At 45.2% G+C, this 22,966-nt stretch overlaps 2 protein-coding genes across 2 annotated transcripts in view; one reads left to right on the plus strand and one right to left on the minus strand.

The window, feature by feature from the left end:
- The first annotated feature begins 327 nt into the window (after positions 1-327).
- Positions 328-2,005, plus strand: LOC126995884 (uncharacterized). Its single transcript, XM_050855782.1, has 2 exons — positions 328-707; positions 884-2,005. Exon 2 carries the CDS (start codon positions 1,349-1,351, stop codon positions 2,003-2,005), a length of 657 nt encoding a protein of 218 aa, XP_050711739.1. The 5' UTR covers positions 328-707; positions 884-1,348.
- Positions 1,660-22,966, minus strand: part of LOC126995888 (uncharacterized) — a 117,522-nt gene continuing 96,215 nt past the window's right edge. The window contains exons 4-7 of the mRNA XM_050855791.1: positions 14,132-14,311; positions 10,379-10,687; positions 3,847-4,018; positions 1,660-3,230 (exon numbers count right to left, since the gene is read on the minus strand). Coding sequence (XP_050711748.1) covers positions 3,972-4,018; positions 10,379-10,687; positions 14,132-14,311 — 536 coding nt within the window. The 3' untranslated portion in view covers positions 1,660-3,230; positions 3,847-3,971. The remainder of the gene's footprint in view (positions 3,231-3,846; positions 4,019-10,378; positions 10,688-14,131; positions 14,312-22,966) is intronic.

Raw genomic sequence — 22,966 nt, forward strand, 5'->3', positions numbered from 1 at the left:
GAAACTGCATCACCATAAAGCCATTACTGTAAATATTAGCGCATACGAACTTCTGTAAATTACCAATCGCCGTTCGTAAAAACATGTATATTCTAGGAAATAAATTCGCTTGTCGATGGAATCACCACTGGTTATTAGTTGTGTCTTTTAACCTACAAGGCGGCCTTAGCGGATCCAAACGGCGTTGTACCAGCTACAACGTATGCTGCCTCGAAAACATACAAACAGAAATGTTTGGTTTTCGCTGTAGCGGCCTAGGGCCCTAGGCTGCCGCTACAATTGGTGACCTCCGGACCTGAATTACGAGGTACACCTCGGGTATTTGCTGCTGTCGCTGCTGGCCATGCTTCGCCCGCTCCGTCCGTACAAGACGTCATCAGGGAAGTACGTCTTCAAAGAATTATCCAATTATGTCCTGGCTTGCCTAACAACCCCAGTCAGCAACGCAGTGGTTGAAAGAATATTTTCAACGGTGACTAACGTAAAAACAAAGTCAAGAAATCGCCTTCATACTGACATGTTGGATTCCATCATACGAATTCGCTCGCACCTTCAGTTCCAAAATAAATGCTGTAAGGACTTCAAGGTTACAGCTCGCATGCTGCAACTATTCAACGCTGCGAACATGTATGCCACTCCAAACCAAGAGGAAGAAATAGAGGATATACTGGAATACTTCAACTAACAACGTCAGTGCCTTACAAATGGTAAGTTTTAAAATTTGTTACCTTATTAATTTGTCTATGGTGCTAAAACTACATTGTTTATAACCATGTTGGGTCATGTACTCCGTCCGCGCATTTATTTTACATTTGTTTTGCGACGAAGTATTTTCTGCATATAATATTTTCGCATTTGGCAGAATTTACCTGAAATTTGGCAGGAAACTGAAAAAAATTGGCCGATTTGGCCGTGACTTTGGGTGAGATTTGGCCGTCAACTGCTGTCGGACATCTGGCAACCCTGGCCCAAGCTACCGCCCCCGGAGGATCCACCGGCCCGCAGCAGGTCGCGCTCCGCCCCCGGCCCTCCCAACGTGACCTCTCCTGCCGCCGGCCAGTTCCTGCCCTCGCCCGCGCCACCTCGCCTCCAGCAGCGTTCACGCCCCGTTCCTCCAGACTCGAACACGTCCACGTCGACCTCGTTGGCCCACTTCCACACTCCAACGGCTACAAGTACCTCCTCACCTGCGTTGACAGGTTCACACGCTGGCCCGAAGCTGTCCCGGTCGAAGACATAACGACGGACACCATCGCCAGAACCTTCGTCAACACCTGGGTGTCGCGCTTTGGTACGCCTCACATCCGACCGTGGAAGCCAGTTCGAGTCGAACCTGTGGGACAAGGTCATGTCCATACTGGGAGTTAAGCGGATCAGAACCGCCAGCTACCATCCTCAGTCAAATGGCCTTGTCGAACGCTTCCACCGCCAACTCAAGGCCTCGCTGGCAGCGACAGTCAAGGACCGCAGCGACTGGACTACGACTCTGCCTCTAGCCCTCCTCGGCATACGGACGTCCCTCAAAGAAGACTTTGGCCACTCCTCTGCAGAGCTCCTGTACGGCACCACTCTCCGCCTCCCAGGAGAGGTTCTCTCGCCCACCCCTGGCCCTCCCTGCGACATACAGGACTACGCCAGGAACCGCAAGAACGCAATGCAGAGACTCCAGCCAGTGCCGCCACGTACATCACCATCCAAAACGTTCGTGAGCCAGGACCTCGACACCTGCACACACGTGTTCGTGCGAGTGGACGCCACAAAGAAGCCTCTGCAGCAACCATACGATGGCCCCTTCACCGTCATCAAGAGGACGCGGAAGAATGTCACCATTGACCGCCACGGCAAATCCGATGTCATCGCCATTGACCGGGTCAAGCCCGCGTACCTCCTGCAGCCGGATCCTTCACCCACCAACACCGTGTCAGTGTCCCCCAGTCCAGTGATTGCATACAAACTCCAGTCCCACAAGAAAAAACACGTAACGTTCCTCCTACCTCGTCACTAGGGGGAGAGTTATGTAGTGACCCATTAAACATACCATTTTCTTTCTCGTTTCCTCCACCTTTATTTCTTCAGTCTGCCCTGAAATCACCTTGTCCTCTTTCACTTCTTCCACTCTCATCACACTGTAATATCTTGTCTTTATATTCATCAGACTGCAAGTCACTACATGTAAATATATGTATACAATCACTCCTATTATTACAAACATTAAAATACTGAAACTGCATCACCATAAAGCCATTACTGTAAATATTAGCGCATACGAACTTCTGTAAATTACCAATCGCCGTTCGTAAAAACATGTATATTCTAGGAAATAAATTCGCTTGTCGATGGAGTCACCACTGGTTATTAGTTGTGTCTTTTAACCTACAAGGCGGCCTTAGCGGATCCAAACGGCGTTGTACCAGCTACAACGTATGCTGCCTCGAAAACATACAAACAGAAATGTTTGGTTTTCGCTGTAGCGGCCTAGGCTGCCGCTACATGACATTGACACACAAATAACTGATGCATGCAGGAAGCGGTCCGGGTGGGGCATCACCTCACTGGGTTTTGTTGTGTCTTCTAAGACAATAATGAATGAATAACTAAGGAATTTATGTTAAGATACATATCCTCAGACCTGAGAATTGAGATCTAGTCTTTACATTACTCTATTAGTTCCTCATAATTCAAAGTACCCATCCTTGAAACACATTCCAGCAGCCAACAAGTTATAACCCTGTTCACTACCACTGCCTCCATCACCGTATTGTGTACCAGCACTGGCTGCCGTCTGTGACTGTGGCCTTCCACCTGGTGCCACCTTTTCATGCCTGCTCAACAAAGACCTGTGTATCTACACTCAGCAATACATTCATTATGATGCAGTGATGCTACAGGACTGAAGATACTGAAGACAGTTTATTCTTTTTTTTCTTTCTCTTATAAACATTAGTTTACTGTTCCACTTTGTGCTTGCGTTTTGAAGTGAAGAAAGAATACATCACTGAATGGTAGAGCATCCCATTACAAAATGTAAGAAATCATCCTCATGAACTTAACTCTGTGTCTGGTCTAATGAGTTCCAGAGGAGGTTGTACAATGCCAGCCTTAATGACGAAGTCTCTGAGTTTGGGGCCATCGCCAGCAGTGTTTCCCGGCGCCCACACGGCTTGCTCTGCATGTTACGTTGGTGTGCGGCGAGCGGAGCAGCTTGACGAACAACACGACAGCACCCGAGGCTGTTGGGGAGGCAAACACCGTGGATTACATGGAGGAACAAACTTCAAACTAATCATTTGTTCATACAACATAAAAACAAAGCAGGAAGATTCTATCAAGAAGCAACACCCTTTTCTACCTCTTTCTCTTCATCTTAAGACTTCATGTTCCCCTTCACGTTTTTCAACGCGAGACCCTCACAGCAGGAACGATATAGCTCAGGGCTGGATGCCACAGAATGCTTAACCTTGCTCTTATTTATGAATGGGTCAGAAATAACAATGTAGAACGTGTAGGGCGGGGCTGCGGCAGGGCGCTTGTCCACCATCAGATGTAACAGTAATGGTCGCCAATTTGTGCAAACCATTTGGTATTCGTATCTAGAACATTTTCCTTACTTCACATTGGCACAGGAGTAAGTCAGTTTACTTATAAACTAAAGGTGTCAGTCAAAGGGCAAAACAAATTAATAAGTGAACACAACTGCTGCTCTTATGGACATAATACATGTCAAAAGAATGATCAGTTTCAGTTTGAGAAGCCTTGGTATTCCTCTCTTGAAAGTTTCATTTTAAAAGAGGATAATTAGACATCCTGAACCCTGGCCTCTGGTTACAGCACTCAGCCCACACTCACTTGTCTGCCCTCTCCAGGAGGCGTACAAGGGGGTGCACCAGGCCGGCATCCGGGGTGGCATCTAGGGGCGGGCTGAGAGCATCTTGCGTGCAGCTTGTGTGGCCACCGGCTGGGTGCTGCTGCCGTTACTCGGGATGCCGTTGATAATTTCCTCCACACACAGTGTGGATCCCTAAAAGAGTACACATATAATATAACTTATTCAGGCTTAAAATATCACAGCCTCCTAGAAAATTAAGTAATATATATATATATATATATATATATATATATATATATATATATATATATATATATATATATATATATATATATATATATATATATATATATATATATATATATATATATATATATATCGTGAATGTGTGACATTAGCCTAACAATATGGAGAAAAAATAATTATAACAAAACGAGTATGTAATGACGCTGGACCTGAAAATATTCCCTCGTTTTCACATCTCCCTAACATTTTTTTGTGTGTGTTCATCTTGTATTTATTTATATTTCATTATTCCGTTTCTTTGTTTAATTATTCATACACTTATTGACTCTTTTCTGATTTCATTCTTATCATTTTTTCCTCTTTTTCCTCTTAGTGTTTTTGACTTTCACTCTTCTAATTAAGTTTCATGTTGAGTTGTTCACATGTCTGTTCTTTTGTTCAAGTGACACGTTCCCATTTTTCGTTCCGGCCATTACTTTCTTTTTTCCTAACCTTTCTGACTTTTTAAATCTATTATTCATTTTGAGTTGCTTTCATATTTTTTTCATTTATTTGACACCTTTCAATATTTCCTTATTGTTGTTTCTCCTTCCTCTTATTTTCTTAATCATTTTCCCTTCACTCCTTCACCTTTTCCTTCAAGTTGCGTGAATATTCTTTATTTGTCTCGCTTCAGTGTTCGTCACCACTCTTCCTTTTCTCATTGGCATATTCCTTCTCTCCTTTACTCTTCCGCTTTCTTTTCTTCCTCTTGAGCGCATTTAAAAGAGAGAGAGAGAGAGAGAGAGAGAGAGAGAGAGAGAGAGAGAGAGAGAGAGAGAGAGAGAGAGAGAGAGAGAGAGACACACACACACACATACACACATATTTACATACTAACACATTCCTCTCCTCACGTGATATCAAATTTTGTCTCTTTAATCTTCCTCTTCCTCCTCCTCCTCCACCTCCTCCTCTTCCTTCTCCTCTTTATCTTCTTCTTCTTCTTTGCCTCTTCCTTTTTCCAGTATCCCCATATCGTTTTTTGGGGGGTTTTTTTTTACGCGTCTCTTGCACTCTTCTTCCACCTCCTTTCCGATTCCCCTCCTTGACCTCCTCTCCTTTCTCTTCTTTCCCCTCCTCCGCTTCCACATCATTGATCTTTTCCTCAGGGATTCACAGGTATTTCAGGATTTCTTTCACACGCTCTTTTCTTTTTCTATGTCTCCCTACTTCTTTCCATTATTTTCTGAATTTCTTTGTACGTGTTATTCCTTTACCATATATCCTTTTCTTTTTCCTAACTTTCTTTATATTCTATTGGTTAGCTTTTTCTCAGTATCTCGCTCCTTCTGTGTTCCTTTACCTTAATCCACCTCCTTACTGTCTTTTTCCTTCTCATCCTCAACCTCTTCCTCCTCTTCTTCTTCCTCATTTTTTTTCTTCACATTTTGCCTTGTTTATCTTTTTGTCGCCGTTGCCCTTCTTTTCTCTGTGTATATCTGTTCACGGTTTTGGCTTTTATTTCTATCATCGTTATTCCATTCTCTTCTTCTCACTCTTCTGTGTTTTGTATTTTGTTTAGTTTTTCTTTTTTTCTAATACCTTCTCACTAACTTAATTGTTTTGTTTTCACACTCCAGTTCTTTTCCTAATTAGTTTGTTTTTCTTTCGAGTTTAATCTTTTTTTTTTTCAGTCTGTATTCTTGTCCTCTTGTTCATTTCTTCCTGTTTTTTCCTTCTTTTCACTTTGGTTATTCCTTCTGGCTCCTTCTCTCTCTCTCCTCTCTCTCTCTCATTCTCTCTCTCTTCTCTCTCTCTCTCTCTCTCTCTCTCTCTCTCTCTCTCTCTCTCTCTCTCTCTCTCTCTCTCTCTCTCTCTCTCTCTCTCTCTCTCTCTCTCTCTTCCTCCAACTTTTCTCCAGTTTCTCCTCCCTTCTACTCCTCTACATCTACCCCTCTTCTCTCTCTCCATCTCTCCAGCTTTCTCTTCACTGCCTTTTTCCTTCGCCCCATTCCCTTTACCACCCTCCCTCTCTCCTCCTCCTCCTCCTCCTCTCCCTCCTTTTCTGTCTCCCTCTTTGGTTTTCTTCTTTCTTCCAACGGTTCCTCTTTCCATGGCATTGAGAGTCCTTGAACACCACAGTTTCAAGGAGGAACAAGAGGAGGAAGAAGAGGAGGAGGAAAGACAAAAAGAGAAGAAGTAGGGACGGAGTGACGGAGAAAAAGGAGAGGAAGATAGAGACGTAGAGAAAGGGAAGAGGGAGGAAGAAGAGTCAGTATGTAGAAAAGTAGGAACATGAGGAGAGGGAAGGAGAGAATGGTAGTTTTGGGGAGCGGGTGTAGGAGGAGGAGGAGGAGGAGCACGAGGAGAAGGAGGAGCACGAGGAGGAGGAGGAGATAGGGAGGAAGGATGCATATTTTAAAACGATATTGTGTGTAGCCTATGTGTATTCAGGTCACGAGAGAGAGAGAGAGAGAGAGAGAGAGAGAGAGAGAGAGAGAGAGAGAGAGAGAGAGAGAGAGCAACCCGCTATTTTTCTTTTACATTTTCCCTCCCACAGAAATCACTTAATTAATAGAAAATGAATAATTGCTAACGGTAACTCATCCATTTGGTAATTTTATTATTATCTCGCCGTTTTGGTTTTACTCTCTAATGGATCACAGCGTCGACGATTAATATACAAAGCACTTGATTAATCTTTTTCCTCCTGTTTTATTTCATTGTTTATCATAAATCACGAAGTATCCGAGAACAAGGAATTCGTCAGCATACTCCGACTAACAACTTCATTCTTTTTTTTTATCTTTATCGCATCTCCACCAACAGAGAGTGAGTCACTGATCGTCTTAACAGTTTAACTTAATCTGTTCTTTTTTTTCTGTGTGAGTGTCAGTCCTCTTTTTTTCATCTCTCGCACTGCCACAAAGCCGAGATACTTTTTACACATTATTAAGCCCAATTCAATATTTGCACATTTTTCCCCTTGATAATTTTATCTTTTTCTTCTTTTAATTTCTTTAAAATGTCTTCATATATGCTTTTCACTTTCCTTTTCCGTAAGTTTCCTGTCTTTTTTTTTTTTTACATATTTTTGTTTGTCGAAGTTTCAGAAATCGAGTCACTCCTAACAATACCACTTTTTTTTTACTAATTCTCAATTTATAACTTTAAATCGTTCATTACATTGTTCATCTTTATCACATTTCCACAAAGTTAAGAATTATTGGTCACAGAGACAACTGAATTATATATATGTACATTTTTCCTCAATGAATTCTTCATTTTTTTCTCGTTGAGTTTTATACGTTGTCCTGACAATTATCGCTCACACCTTCTTTTCTCAAGTTGCAATTTTTCGATTACTTTCAGTCATTCCATTTTTTTCAATATTTCCAGTCTTTTACTTTTTTTCCATCTTTTTCCATTCTTCAGTTTTATTTCAACCTTACGGGAGTCATTCTCGGTGATTCCTTCCTTTTCCTTATTCGATGTTTACGTTCTTCTGATACTCACATCCTACATTTTTATGAGTTTCAGTATCCTTTTTTTGCACTTTTTCCATCTTTATCGCATTTCCACAAAACAGAGAATACTTGATCACATTTGCTCTTTAATTTCATCCCAGCACAGTCTCCCCTTTTAGTTTCCACTTTTATTCCTTTTTTTTCACTTTTTACTTGGGCATTCTCGATTATATTCTCGAATTTTTCTGTTGCCTTTCAATTTTCCTCTGCTGTTTCATTTTTTTTTCTCGTTCACCTTTTCCCTCATTTGTCTATTTTTTTCTATCAGTCTTTTCTATCACTCCGTCACCTGTTTCATCGTCCATCTTTTTCTCATAAATCTTTTCATCAATCACTAAGTTTTCTTCTTTATTCATTGTTTTGTATATTTTACCTTTCACATCATCTTTTCCCTTAAGCATCTTTTCAATCATTCATCAGTTTCCACACATTTCTTTTCTCTTATTCTCTACTTATCATTAACCTTTTATTTGTCAAACACTTTTTTATCGTTCTCGCTTTTTTTCTCTTTCATAACCTTTTCCTCGTCCACTCTTTATTATTAACGTTTCTTGACATTCACCGTTTTATCATTTAAATTTCAAATCTCATGTTTACGTCCACTTTTTTCCACACTTTTAGAGTGACATGTGGAAAAAAAAACCGTGAGATCTGCGTCTCATTATCTAGTGTATGTTTACAAAAAAAAAAAAAAAAACATCATAACCAGATTACGTGATTTTCCGTTCTCTCTTTCCGTCTATTTCGCTCTGCCTGGCTAGGGACTTTATGTATGTATGTATGTATGTATGTATGTATGTATGAACGTTTCTGTATTCACGTGACTTGGTGATGGATTGGAAAGGTACACACTGATGAATTTACTGTACACACGACCTTAAAATTTGTACATAGTTAGTTATATAATTAGTTAGTTAGTTAGTTAGTGTGTGCGTATGTGTGTGTAGCGTGATCAAGAGAGCAGGAAAGGGCAACACATTTTTACACATGCATGAGGGAGGAGGGACAACACACACGATAGATGCAAAGTTTTCCTCTTCAAGCCCCGCAACACACCACAACAACACACCGCAACACACACCCTCACCAACACACCGACGCAACACACCGCACCAACACACCGCCGCAACACACCCACCGCAACACACACCCGCACCAACACACCGCCGCAACACACCCGCACCAACACACCGCCGCAACACACCAGCACCAACATACCACCGCAACACACATCCGCCGCAACACACCACCGCAACACACACCCGCACCAATACCACCGCCGCAACACACCACCGCAACACACCCCCGCACCAACACCACCGCCGCAGCACACCACCGCAACACACACCCGCATCAACACACCACCGCAACACACCCGCACCAACACCACCGCCGCAACACACCACCGCAACACACACCAGCACCAACACCGCCACAACACACACCCGCACCAACACACCGCCGCAATACACCCGCACCAACACCACCGCCGCAACACCCCCCCGCACCACCACCACCGCCGTAACACACATCCGCACCAACACCGCCGCAACACACACCCGCACCAATACCACCGCCGCAGCACACCGCACCAACACACCGCCGCAACACACCCCCGCACCACCACCGCCGCAACACCCCACCGCACCAACACCACCGCCGCAACACACACCCGCACCAACACCGCCGCAACACACACCCGCACCAATACCACCGCCGCAACACACCCCCGCACCAACACACCGCCGCAACACACCGCCGCAACACACACCCGCACCAACACACCGCCGCAACACACCCGCACCAACACCACCGCCGCAACACACCACCGCAACACACACCCACACCAACACACACCCGCACCAACATACACCCACACCAACACCACCGTCGCAACACAACCACCGCAACACACACCCGCACCAACACCATCGCCGCAACACACCACCGCAACACACACCCGCACCAACACACACCCGCAACAACACCACCGCCGCAACACACACCCGCACCAACACACCACCGCAACACACACCCGCACCAACACTACCGCCGTAAGACATCACCGCAACACACACCCGCACCAACACACACCCGCACCAACACCACCGCCACAACACACACCCGCACCAACACCACCGCCGCAACACACCACCGCAACACACACCCGCACCAACACCACCGCCGCAACACACACCCGCACCAATACCACCGCCGCAACACACCACCGCAACACATCACCGCAACACACACCCGCACCAATACCACCGCCGCAACACACCGTCGCAAAACACCCGCCACAACGCACCACCGCTGACAACCCAAACAAAAAGACACTCCCACGCCGCTACGTCCCCCGCGCCTCGCTTCCCACACTCACCGCCTTGGACAGCTGAGGGCGGAAGACGTGGGAGGGCGTGGATGAGGGAAGGGGAGGAGGAGGAGGAGGAGGAGGAGGAAGACGGGGTTAGATCAAAGCACGTGGGCGTCGGAACCTTGAATGGTTTGTGATGGTGACTTCGGGAGGAGGAGGAGAAGGAACACAGAAACACAAAGAAAGAACAAACAACAGCAGACCTGATGGTCCTTACGAGGCTGTTTGTGACATGCTACACTAACTACCTAATCAATGGTGGAAAATGAAGGATAGAAGATGAAGGAGGAGGAGGAGGAGGAGGAGGAAGAGGAAATAGTATAGGATTCCAACGATGATGAGAAGGGTGGAGTATAGGAGACGAGGAAGAGGATGCAAAGAGAGAAGAGGAAGTATAGGAACCCAAGGATATCCCCAAATCACCTTCCAGTTCCGGGTTTCTTAAGAGTGTGACGCCAAGGACTCTGCTCCCATGCCTCGCGGCGACTGTTACCGATCCTTCTGTTTCATTATTAGTCTGAGAGGTGTGCTGAAGGCCACTCGTACTCCTGACGGCGCTGGGGAGCACTAGACAAGCCGCCAGGAGAGCCCAGAGGCACCACGTTCTCGCCCCGTCGCGTCCCAGCAGACGGTGAAGCCCCAGCAGGAGCAGCAGGAGGCCTGGCGTTCCTTGGGTGGATGTCTGGGCCCGGCTCGGCTGGGGGTCGTTTTGGAGCTCGGCTGGAGCCTCTTCTGGGGGAAAGCAACGGGATCAAGGGCACGCAGCGGCGGGAAAGGCAAAGTTATTATTTTAAAGACCAAAAGGAGACTCCATAACAACATAAGGAGTCTGCAAGTGGCCGGTAATGAGTCTGACTGATGAGGAAAGGAAGAATTAGTGTTTTAAAGACCAAAAAGGAGATAACATAAGAACGTGAGGAGTCTGCAAGTGGCCAGTAGTACAACGAAGAGTGAAAGAAAGAGAACAAATAGTGGTCATGAGAAAGAGAACTAATATTGAAAAGAGAACGAAAAACTAATAGTGAACGAAATAAAAAGAACTAAGATAAATGGAATAAAAAACGATATGGAATACATAACGTTCGGGAAGGAAGGATTTTATGATATTCTCTTCCCGTAGCAAGGTCTCACACCACGATGCAGCCATACAAACAACCTAACTAAGATAGAAGAGTGGGGAAAAATAGTAATAATATATGAAAGTAAGGCAGTAGTAGCAGTAGTAGGTCACACAGAGAACAAAAGAAAGATGGCCTTGGAAATATGATAAGGGAAGAAATATTAAGGAGGGAGAAATATATAACATTAACCAATGGTAAAAAAAAAAAAAATGAAACAGATGGAAAACAAAATTATGAACAAGAGATTCAGAACAAGAGAAGGAAGAGCAGCAGCAGCACACACAAGGAACGGAACCCGAAGGAAGGAGAGAGATACAAGATAAAACAAGAGGATCAGGAGGGTGGAGAGCGCGGAAGTCAAGTCAAACAAAGAGGATTAGAGGAACGAAGCGCCGAAGAGGAATAACCTAAAACGGATTTGGGAACATCCGTCTAAGTCCTAAGAGGAAATGAAGAAAAGGCGATTGAGGATACAACACGACCAGATGGAATGGATTAAGGGATTAGAGGAATGGGATAACGAGGGGGAGGAGGAGTTGTACATTCAGAGGGGATTAATTAAGGAAGGAAGCCAGAGAAGAGAAAGGGCAAAAGGGGAAAGAGACAAAAAGATTATAAGAAAAGAATCGTAAGAATGGAATCAAGAATAAGATTTTCATAGGGAGACAAATGAAAGAACAAGACTCGAATATTTGAAGCAAGATAAAAGAGTAATAAACATAAAAGTGGACCAAGAAGAGTATCAGTAAAATGAAAAAAGGCAGATTATAAATAATGAAAGAAAGCAGAACGATGGAAACAAGGCCAGAACTTATATGCAAGAAGAAGGATAAGAAAGGTAAATAAAGAGCGAAGCAAACAAACAAACAAAAAAAAACTGAAGGAAAACAAAACAACTTGAACACAAAGCAAAAATAGTTTATTATCCCGGGCTTTTTTAACTGACAAGTCCCCCTTCGAGCAAGGGGGATGGGGTGTGTGAAGGTCCCGGTAGTAGCCAAAGATCGATTAATGAGCTCTGATCGGGAGGGTTCTGGCGATGACGAGTCCAGCTCGTGATCAGGACGTGGTGAATTACACACACACACACACACACACACACACACACACACACACAGGTGTGGCGGGAGTGGCTGTCATCACTTGATGCGGTCGGTGCTCCTCCCGTTCCCTACCTGACCCCCTCCGTCCCTCCCTCCCGCCACGGCGCCGCCCCGCCCTCGCCACCTGCCTGGGGAGGTCCGCGGCCCGAGGGGCTGACACTGTCCGGTGTCCGCCAGTTTTGAGTGGACGTGATGAGGCCGCGCACACAGCCGCTCAGTGTCCCTTCGTCTTCGCCAGCCCCCGGCACACACGCGGCTCAAGCAGGCAGGCCGGCACACCCCGAGGCAGGCCCACACACCCTAAGGCAAGCCGTTGGCCCGTCACAGCCCGCGCACCGGCAAGGCGGCAGCGAGATGGCCACCACGACTCTCCTGATGGTCGTGGCGGCGGTGGCGGGGATGGCGGCGGTGCACGGCCTCCCGCAGGACAGAGGCACGGATGCCTTCAGAGCTCTGCACGGCTTGAAGATTCAGGGAGAAAGAGTTCTCAAGGTAGATGAGCTACCGAAGGAGATGCGGCAGGCAGTGAAGGGGCACAGCGGCGGGCTGACGGTACAGGAGGCAACTGCAGGCGACGGGGAGGCGTGGAGTGCAGGTGGCGGCGACAACAGCGCGGGGATCTCCCCGGCTCTTCTGGCCTCCCTGTCGAGCAGCGGCATCAGTGAGGAGGACGTGGCGGGCGTGTCCCGCCGCTTGCAGGCCCTGGAGGCGCGGTGAGGCCGGCAGGACACTACCCGGTGCACCTTTACACACACCTGACGAAGCTTAACTCTCTAAGGTGACCCCGTGCGGCCCCTGTGTGTGTGTGTGTGTGTGTGTGTGTGTTACCGTTTGTTTTGTGCATGGCAACGCGTCTCTGAACTTCGGTCCATTACACACTTCAACACAACAAATTTGTTCGCTCACAGACCGAACGTAGGACGCTACAAGGAAGCCATACTGGAAACCTATTAAGTATCATGTGTGGAACAAAGTGACCGTGATGGAGATTGGTTTGGTTTTGGTGCTTCACCTGACACGATTGGACTCACACTGGACCTGCACTTGGCTGCTTCATGGCAGGCGCTGCAGCAGCCGAATGCTTGCAGTGGCAGCGGCCTGGGTAAAGTACTGTGACGGAAAGGACAAGTTTGAACGTGTCACGTGCACACACATGGCCAGCCTCCTTCAAACCGTTTATGGCTTAACATTTGTTGGTTCTGTGTGGAGACACATACACCTGTACAGCTTGTGTGAATTAATATATATAACGTTTTGATAGGAACTGTGTTTGTATTATCCATGACCTTCACCAGTTTTCATTATCTCCATCACTTATCCGACTTTTTCATACTAAGCTATTTCTTTATGTATATATATATATATATATATATATATATATATATATATATATATATATATATATATATATATATATATATATATATATATATATCTATATATATATATATATATATATAGATATATATATATATATCTATATATATATATATATATATATATTTATATATAGATATAGAGAGAGAGAGAGAGAGAGAGAGAGAGAGAGAGAGAGAGAGAGAGAGAGGAGGGCAGCCAGGTGGGGGGGAGGAGTAAATGAGGAACTCTTGGGAACGTCTGAAACCTCATCAGCGAAGCAGCTGTGTGTGTGTGTGTGTGTGTGTGTGTAGTTTTGATGTTTGTCCCGCAAGATTGAAAATAATAGTAATGTAGTCTGATAATGTTTCTCTCTCTTTCTATCTATTTATTTATCTACTCTCCCCCTTGACACACAAACCAGCACCCCTGCACACACCCATCCTCCTTCCACTACACAAAAACGCCCTTCATCTCCCCTAAGACCTCCCCTCCCCCCTCACACACACCTTCCTCACCTTTCAACACACTACGCCCCCCCCCCCTCCTTACACACACATACTCCCCCTCTTCCTTCCACGCCCACGCCCACCCACCGTCGAGCACGTGGACGGACACCGAGGCGGGCGTGGCGTGCACGGGCGCGCACGTGTAGTTCCCGGCGTCCCTCCAGGTGGCGTGGGTGACCAGGAGCCAGCTGGTGCCCGAGTTCTTGTCCGTCACCAGCTGCACGCCGCCCCGACCCCCGGCGTTGATCTCCACCAGCTCCTCCTTGGCTGCGGGGAGGAGAGAGGAGATGGAGCTGTGGTAGACATTATACTTGTCTTCTTGTTTATAGGGCGAGGGAGAAAAAACAGGCGTGATTGCTGAGGAGGGTACTGAGAGGCTACTAAGGATACGGAGGGTTTGATGAGAGAGAAGGACGGAAGAGGAGCTGTAATGGGGATTGGTTCCAGTCTCCACTGTCTTGTTTGTAGGGCGAGGGAATAGGGAAAGGCGTGATTGCTATATAAAAAAAAAATAGTAATTGGAAGGGATTGGTGAGGCTCCGATCTGTTGAGGAGAAGAAAGATGACGAGCAAAAGGAGGAAAACTTTGAGAAAGATGAGGAATAAAAGGAACGAGTTGAAATGGATGGGTTTTGATGCTTTAAAAAAGGAGATCAAACGAGGAGTTAATGAGGGTAATGACAGTGGCTGAAAAGAGGCTGAGAAAATGAGAAAAGCAGAAAATAATCATTTAGTCGGTAGAACTGAAATTAGAAGTACTGATAAATGTGAAGCCAGGATGATAAGGGAATAAAGGGCGGATAAAAAGTAGAAAATGTACATCAATTATTTGTAACCATCTTTTTGTTAAGGGGACGAGTAGAACGTGTTAGCCAGGAAAGAAATGATTAACTCGTGATTTTAGAAGCAGGAGAAAAAGAAGACGAAGAGAAGGAGAAAGAAGATGAGGAATACAAAGTTGACCTCTCTCTCTCTCTCTCTCTCTCTCTCTCTCTCTCTCTCTCTCTCTCTCTCTCTCTCTCTCTCTCTCTCTCTCTCTCTCTCTCTCTCTCTCTCTCTCTCTCTCTCTCTCTCTCTCTCTCTCTCATCTGCCGAACTAGGAGAATCGAAGAAACATTAGGATCAGCAGAACAGGATTCAACGCTACATGAAGAAGGATCAGGAGGAGAAGAAGGAAGAAGAGTGAGACAGGAAGACGAGGAGGAAGGGTGGAATGAATAACAGTTTCGATCCTGTCTATTGACTTCCACTACCTCCTCTTTGTCCGTCGTTTAAGGGATTGGAGGAATACGTTGAAAGATTTGAGAGAATTGCAAAAGTTCTGATGCAGTGAGGAGGAGGAGGAGGAGGAGGAGGAAGAGTAGGAAAAAGGGTCGTAAGGGATTGATCTTTTTCTGTCTTCCTTATCTGGTAGTCAATGAGATTATGAAGGAAGTAAAGGAATTTGTAACACGGAAAAGAGATGTTGAGATAACAAAGAGGAAGCTGATGGAGTAGATGGCAAAAAAAAAAAAAAGGAAGAGACAGACGAAGAAAGTAACTGAGAAAATGATAGTGATAAAAGTATAGAAAGTAAAGGAGCCAGGTACAAGGAACAAGAATGCGAAGATAACGAAGAGGGAGAAGATTAAGTAGGTAGCAAAAAAGGAAGAAGACAAAGAAGAAAAAAGAAAAAAAATGGTGCAAGCAAAAAAGAATAACAGTAAGACTAAATTAGCTAAAGGTAAAATATATGAACGAAAATATAGGAGTAAAGAACATGAAAAAATAGGTTAAAATAGAAATATTAGATGATCGACCGAAAAACGTTGCTGAAGGAACAATCAATGAAAAAAACCCAGAATGATAATGAAGAACAGGAAAATATAAATTATTAAAGTAGAAAAAATAAAGCTGGAAAGAATAAAGTAGCCAATAAGGACAGTTTAAAAGAAGGACCTGGAGGAAGAGGCGAAAGTTATGTAAGTAGGGTGAAGAGAATGTAATGAGAATGTGTGGGAAAGAGACTATTAGGGCGCGGGGGAGGAGGAGGAGGAGGAGGAAAGTAGAGAAAGAAAAGAAGATAATGAAGAAGAGGAGGGGGAGGAGTTAATTGCATACAGCGTACAATACAAAAGATTTATCCACAAACAAGGCATGGCGTTTGTAATATTTGAATGCAAGTGTCTGAGGAATATATCAAGACAGACATTAACTATCTCTGTTCGAACCCATCTCCGAGCACCTCTTAAAATGCCACACGTGTCCCTAAGTACATTCCACTTCCGTCATTACTGTACAGGCGTCGTTCAAAAGACAGTGACGCGAGGCAGGAATTCCCCTTTCCCGTGGTTCATCTCTTCTCCTCCAGCCCACTTCGCACACTGTATTTATAGTAACTTCATCCTAATAATGCTAATACTATAGGCTACTAAAAATCTCTTGAAAAAATACTAATATTTATACTAACAGAAATAACACGAATATCTCCTCCCTCGATCCCCCTTCTAGGATTTCTCTTCTCTTTAAAAAGTAAACTAATGCTAATACTAATACCATACCAAAAATGATACGTTTGAAAATACTAGTGGTAATACAAATACTGAAAACATCATACTCCTGAAAAATACTGATACTAATATACTAATACTAAATACCAACACCCTATAACAATAAAAAAAATAATTACCTTGAAAATATCATAATTCTAATATCAATCCTAGAAAAATAATACAAATATCTTTTCCCTCAACTCCCCTTCCCGCACGTCTTTTCTCCTTCTCATCAACGTATTTTCTTAACCTCTCAGCACCTCACCGTCTCTCAGTACACGACAACGGCTGTGGCAAGAATACCTCTGCTTGAGCTCCCCCTCACAGTGCATCTTATCCTCTTAACGCTTTGCACACCTCGCAGCTCAAGGCTGGGTTCTAGCAGTATCATTACCATTATAATGTATAAGCGTCCAGTTCCATAATTTGATGATAAATCGTAATGTGTAATATATGGTTTTGAAATTTCATCTTTCTTTAAACTTTCTATCAAGAGAAAAATGTCTTTTTTTATTATTTTCATATTTTTAGTAATTTTTAAAAAATGCTCTTTATCTATTTTTTTCAAAAAATATGCAAAAATATTTAACTTAAAAAAAGACATTTTTCTCTTGATAGAAAGTTTAAAGAAAGATGAAATTTCAAAACCATATATTACACATTACGATTTATCATCAAATTATGGAACTGGACGCTTATACATTATAATGGTAATGATACTGCTAGAACCCGGCCAAGTCACCTTCAAAGTTCCCTTCTGAGCAATCTGGTTGCCATTATCGCTGTGCTCATAAAAGAAGATGCTAAACGTCGACAAATTCTACTTGAGACACCTTCTCTCCCCTCTAAACATTCTCCTTTTACACCCAGTGACCTTATACCACCAGAAAAGTTCTCCCCAAACACTTGTACCCGTCATCATGCGCTCGTAATGAAAAAAAAGAAAAAAAATTCTGGCGATGCGACAAAAACTATTATAACTCTCTGTGTTCGCCTTCTGCTTTTACCTTTTCCTCCCATTCAACACCCTCCTTTTACGCCCGGTGACATAAACCACATGAAAAGTTATCTCTAAACACTCGAGTTAAAATTCCCTTAACCTCACCACTACCTCTTTCAGTCAAGCGGCAAGGTATACAATTGCAAATGTATGCCCTTCATTAGACTTAGCCTAACATATGTTTGGTGGGCTTACGAGTTCAGGCCATGATAGGCAGTGCTACTGTTTATCAAAGCACCACACTGATACACTGCATATATAATGCGATAAGTCAGGTTTTAAAAATATTAATTTCGAGATATCGATATTTTTGAAGATAGATGTTATCACGAGTTGCAGTACGTGGAATTAAGCAGTTGACAAAAGTTGTTTGATAACACCGTCGCCGTTTCACATACTGATGTAGTGACACGACTAGCCTGATGGGTGAGCCTCCCATAACTCCCTCTGCCAGGGGGGTACCTCTTTGGCACATTCACGACAATGACTCCCGGCGCCGTCCCGACGTTCGATATGCCGATAATCCTGGCTGCTTGACCGATGGGTGTGCTGCTGCGACGGCGTTACGCCAAGTAACGACGTTATTAAGACGACATCTCGATGGGTGCGGACGGTGTTCCGACCGTCGTGAGGGGAGCGATGACCTCCCGACATAATGGCCACGGCTGTTGACGATAGTCCTAACTGACACCGACCGGAAAAGGACGATCGTAACACCATCTGGGGGTGATAACGACATTATTAGGACGTTATTAGCACTGCTGGCGATCATCTTGAGACCTTCACCTGTGTCCAGATGACAATAAAAAAGGGGCGTGTCCACCATTGACCACACTTTGCCCCGCTCTTCCAGAAGACCAACACCACCCACAGACTGCATGATGGAGGTTACAACCCAGAATTATGTCATTGCCTTCCTCCAATACCGCCACCAGGCCAACATGCTAAAGACAATAGATTCAACCCGACTGCTGCTGTTGTATTGTCAGTGGAAGAAGCAAAAAGAGGCACGCCCGGTGACACCTGTTTCTTGCTCCTGCTGGGCTTACCCTTGACCTGACTGCCCACCTCCTCCTCCTCCTCCTCCGTGTCTTGATACTGGAAGGCGTGGGCGGCAGGGTCAAGGGTTGATGGACAAGCGGTGTTGGTGGTGGCAGGGCCATGGCAATGTGATAGTGGTGAACTGGTGGGCACGTGTTCGATGTTGGCTCCTTTGTCTGTATCAATGGTTAATGCAGGAAAAAAACTGGAGCGAAAGAGGGAACGAGAACCGGAAACACCTGTTTATATACAACCGGCGGCCGCCACCCCATCTCCGCACCGAACAGGTGCTCGGCGTGGCGCCGTTGACAAATCTGTATGCAGTCGGTTGGGTGACAACGCTGCCAGACGTACGTTACGACCACCGTTAGGAGGTCCCCTTCAGTGCCGACCATTGCCGACTAGGGATGGGCAAGTACCGTTAATTTGAGTACCGGTAGTACCGGTACCGAAAACTCAAGTACCGTTAGTACCGGTACCGGTATCGGTACCCAAAGGAGATTTTTTTTCTTAATGACTTCTGATGAAATTCCCAAACAAATTTCCTGTAAAGAAAACTCTCTCTCTCTTCCTTCAACTTAATATCAACTAGAGTAGAAATGCAGCGTTTAGGAGCCTTCTGATTAATGTAAAATCCCTTAGGTTTAAGGACAGACCACCTAGTCTGTACCATGGGGTCTGTGTGGTCTAATTTTCTATGTAAATCTCTCTCTCTCTCTCTCTCTCTCTCTCTCTCTCTCTGAATGAAGTGAATATTTATTTTTCGAAAAAAATAGCATAGTAGACAGTCAGTGGGCGGGCAGTGACTCAGCGTCACACACAGGGCCCATACCGCGTGATACCACAAGGAGGCGGGCGGCGAGCGCCGAGCATCACTAAGATCCAAAACGGTACTGGTAGCGGCAATGCGCAGTGCCGAGTGATCATTAAGCTTCCTGGAACCTAAGTGATCATGATGCTTCGCGGTACCAGTACCGATACCAGTTATCGATACCAGGTACCGGCGAGTGATCATTAAGCTTCCCGGAACCCAAGTGATCATGATGCTTCGCGGTACCAGTACCGATACCAGGTATCGGTACCAGGTACCGGTACCTGGTACCGATAACTGGTATCGGTACTGGTACCGCGAAGCATCATGATCACTTGGGTTCCGGGAAGCTTAATGATCACTCGGCACTGCGCATTGCCGCTAGTACCGGTACCGTTAGGATCTTAGTGACGCTCTGTGCTCGCCCGCCTCCATGTGGTATGAGCCCTGTGTGTAGACGCTGAGTCACTGCCCCGCTGACCGTCTCCCCAAGTTCCCACCATTTTGTCCTGCTTTCCGTTTCCATCACAGCTCCCGTTTCCATTATTTTATTTATTTATTGGAGTTACTGGATAATTTTTCATGTCCGATTCTTTTTCTTTTTTAGGTTGCTAATAAATATTGTTATTGTTATTAGACTATGATCGAGTACCCACTACCCATATCACCGAGATATCCACTCACTAAGTGGTGATCTCTCTCTCTCTCTCTCTCTCTCTCTCTCTCTCTCTCTCTCTCTCTCTCTCTCTCTCTCTCTCTCTCTCTCTCTCTCTCTCTCTCTCTCTCTCTCTCTCTCTCTCTCTCTCTCTCGCCTGCTACACCTCCAATATTTAATCATCTTATATAATTCATCATGCAATTCTTTATAGCCAGAAACTCTCGCCAAGGGATTCAAACTTTTTTCGTTAATGCTTTATTGGATAAATCTCTCTCTCTCTCTCTCTCTCTCTCTCTCTCTCTCTCTCTCTCTCTCGCCTACTCACCTCCAATATTTAATCATCTTATATAATCCATCGTGCAATTCTTTATAGCCAAAAACTCTCGCCAAGGGATTCAAACTCTTTTTTCGTTAATGCTTTATTGGATAAATATGATCTCTCTCTCTCTAAAAGTTTACGAGTCATACGAATTTAACAGTGGCAAGTAAAAAGAAAACGAAGTCTTGGGTTAAAAGTTAGTGAGTCCCACGAGTCTTTAGAAAACGCTAATATATATTGTTATTGTTATTAGACTATGATCGAGTACCCACTACCCATATCACCGAGATATCCACTTACTAAGTGGTGATCTCTCTCTCTCTGAATGAAGTGAATATTTATTTTTTCGATAAAAAAATAGAATGTATAGTTATTATGGATGTACTCGATCATAGTCTAATAACAATAACAATATTTATTAGCAACCTAAAAAAAAAATCGGACATGAAAAATTATCAATAAATCCAATAAATAAATCCGAGCAACTGGTACCGGTACCGAGCAATCTGGTACCGGTACCGTACCGTTTAGCTGGTACCGTTAGTACCGGTACTGGTACCGGTACCTGCCCACCCCTATTGCCGACTGCGAAAGGACGTTGTTGCGTGGACATCCGACGTTCGTGGTTCCTTGCTGGCAGATGACAGATGTCGTGGAGGGCGCCGATTGTTTTGAACATTTCCAAAACTGTCGGCGTGCGGCCTCCCTCGCCGCAGCGGCCGGTGAGATGTGGCGGAGCCGCAACGATCCCCAAAGATGGCCTGCCGGAGGATGGCGATCACCGTGGAGGGCTACATTTTCTGACGTCGGGACGGCGCCGGGAGCCAAGATCGTGAATGTGTGACTGAGGCTTAAAGGAGTGGCTCTCCCGTTACGCTGGTCGCGGATTCGATCCCCGGTGCCGGGAAACTTTTCCTTGTTTAGATTAACTTCTCGTGTGTTTCGTTACACGCTGTGGTCGTGTGGGAGTGTAGAAAATAGAAAAGTCTGGCATTTCACTGATGTGTACAGCGTATATATATATACATATATATATATATATATATATATATATATATATATATATATATATATATATATATATATATATATATATATATATATATATTATATACACACACCTACATTTACAAAGGTGAACGCTGTTGCCATGATACGAGAAGTGCGGCCATGTAGTGAACATGCCCGGCTGCCCGGCCCTGGCTGCGCGCGGCGTCAGTGTCTTTAGAGCAAGTGAACGATAAGGGTGTGCACGGCGACACCCGCATGGAGTGGATAATTTGCCCACTTTAGCTTTTCCTCGCCAAGCGGCTGTCCAAGATGAGGAAAATGGTGTGGCCGCCTTGACACACGTGAGGCTGTGCACTGTGGTCAGGTGTGTGGTGAAAGAGGAGTGTCAACGTTGAGTGTTCATCGTAAGGCACAGCAGGGAGCGGCCCTTCCCTGACTCGCCGCACCGCTGCACCCTGGCGCCGCTGCCCTTCCGACCCCCCGGTCACCCCCCAGTGTGTTACAACACTACCACTCTGCCCACGACTGTGTGCAGTGTGACAGGTATGTAAACTCCACAAATACGTTTTAACAATTTTTTTTCAGGAGTAGGCGATAATAGTTATAGATTTTAACTGAGCCCTTGGGCGCGACTCGGATTCCACATGAAACCGCGCTGGTGCCACATCACTCCATTACTCCCCTCCGAGAAGGTCGCTACCTCTCTCTCTCTCTCTCTCTCTCTCTCTCTCTCTCTCTCTCTTTTGCATGGCTGTGCGGGGCGTGAGAGTGAGATCTCCTGAGTTTTCCGTTGTGGAGTAACGCTGAATGGTGCGGCCTGGCGCCTGTTGCCAAGGTCCGTCAGGCGGCATGGTCGCATGAGCCACGTTGCCAAGTGATATGGAAGGTTTAGGCGGGGTTCCCAGAATTCCGATTTAACGGATCCGTCGACGTTAATGACGTCAAAATGACGTCGCCGAAACAGCGGCCGCTCGGCACGGATGATCCGCTCCGTCAGTCCATCGCTCATCATTTGTTGACAAACATATGGACAGCATTAACCACAACGACTTCTTGTATATGTTATTTTGTAGCTAAGTACTTCTATCTCATATTTTCATGATATGTAGAATATTCAACATCACTGGACTAGCACCACCACCCCTACCCCGGATCCAAAAGTTAACTTGAATTCATCTCTGGACGGGCGCCGCCCCCCCCCCCCCCTCCCCGGGCTCCATTGATGACGTCACTGACGGTCGACGGGTCCATGAAAACGGAATAGTGGGAACCCCGCCTTACTGAGTCGTTGTCTTTCCCTCTAATCCCAAGCCATTTATAACACCATGCAGTCGTATTATGAATGTACTCAAGGGCCGTAAATGTGTCAGCAGGGAAATAGGCTCCTCCTCCTCCTCCTCCTCCAAGCTCTTTGAGCTATAGACCAACTCAAGAACTAAAAACAACGGCTTGCCCATTCACGCGAAGCGATGCAATACAGACATTGGTAGGTAGGAGTTTCTTTTCTAACCGAGTCATGCATACGTCATTGGAACGACCTCCCTGCTGAAG

This window comes from Eriocheir sinensis, chromosome 1 (assembly GCF_024679095.1).
Source record: "Eriocheir sinensis breed Jianghai 21 chromosome 1, ASM2467909v1, whole genome shotgun sequence".
Lineage (NCBI taxonomy): Eukaryota > Metazoa > Arthropoda > Malacostraca > Decapoda > Varunidae > Eriocheir > Eriocheir sinensis.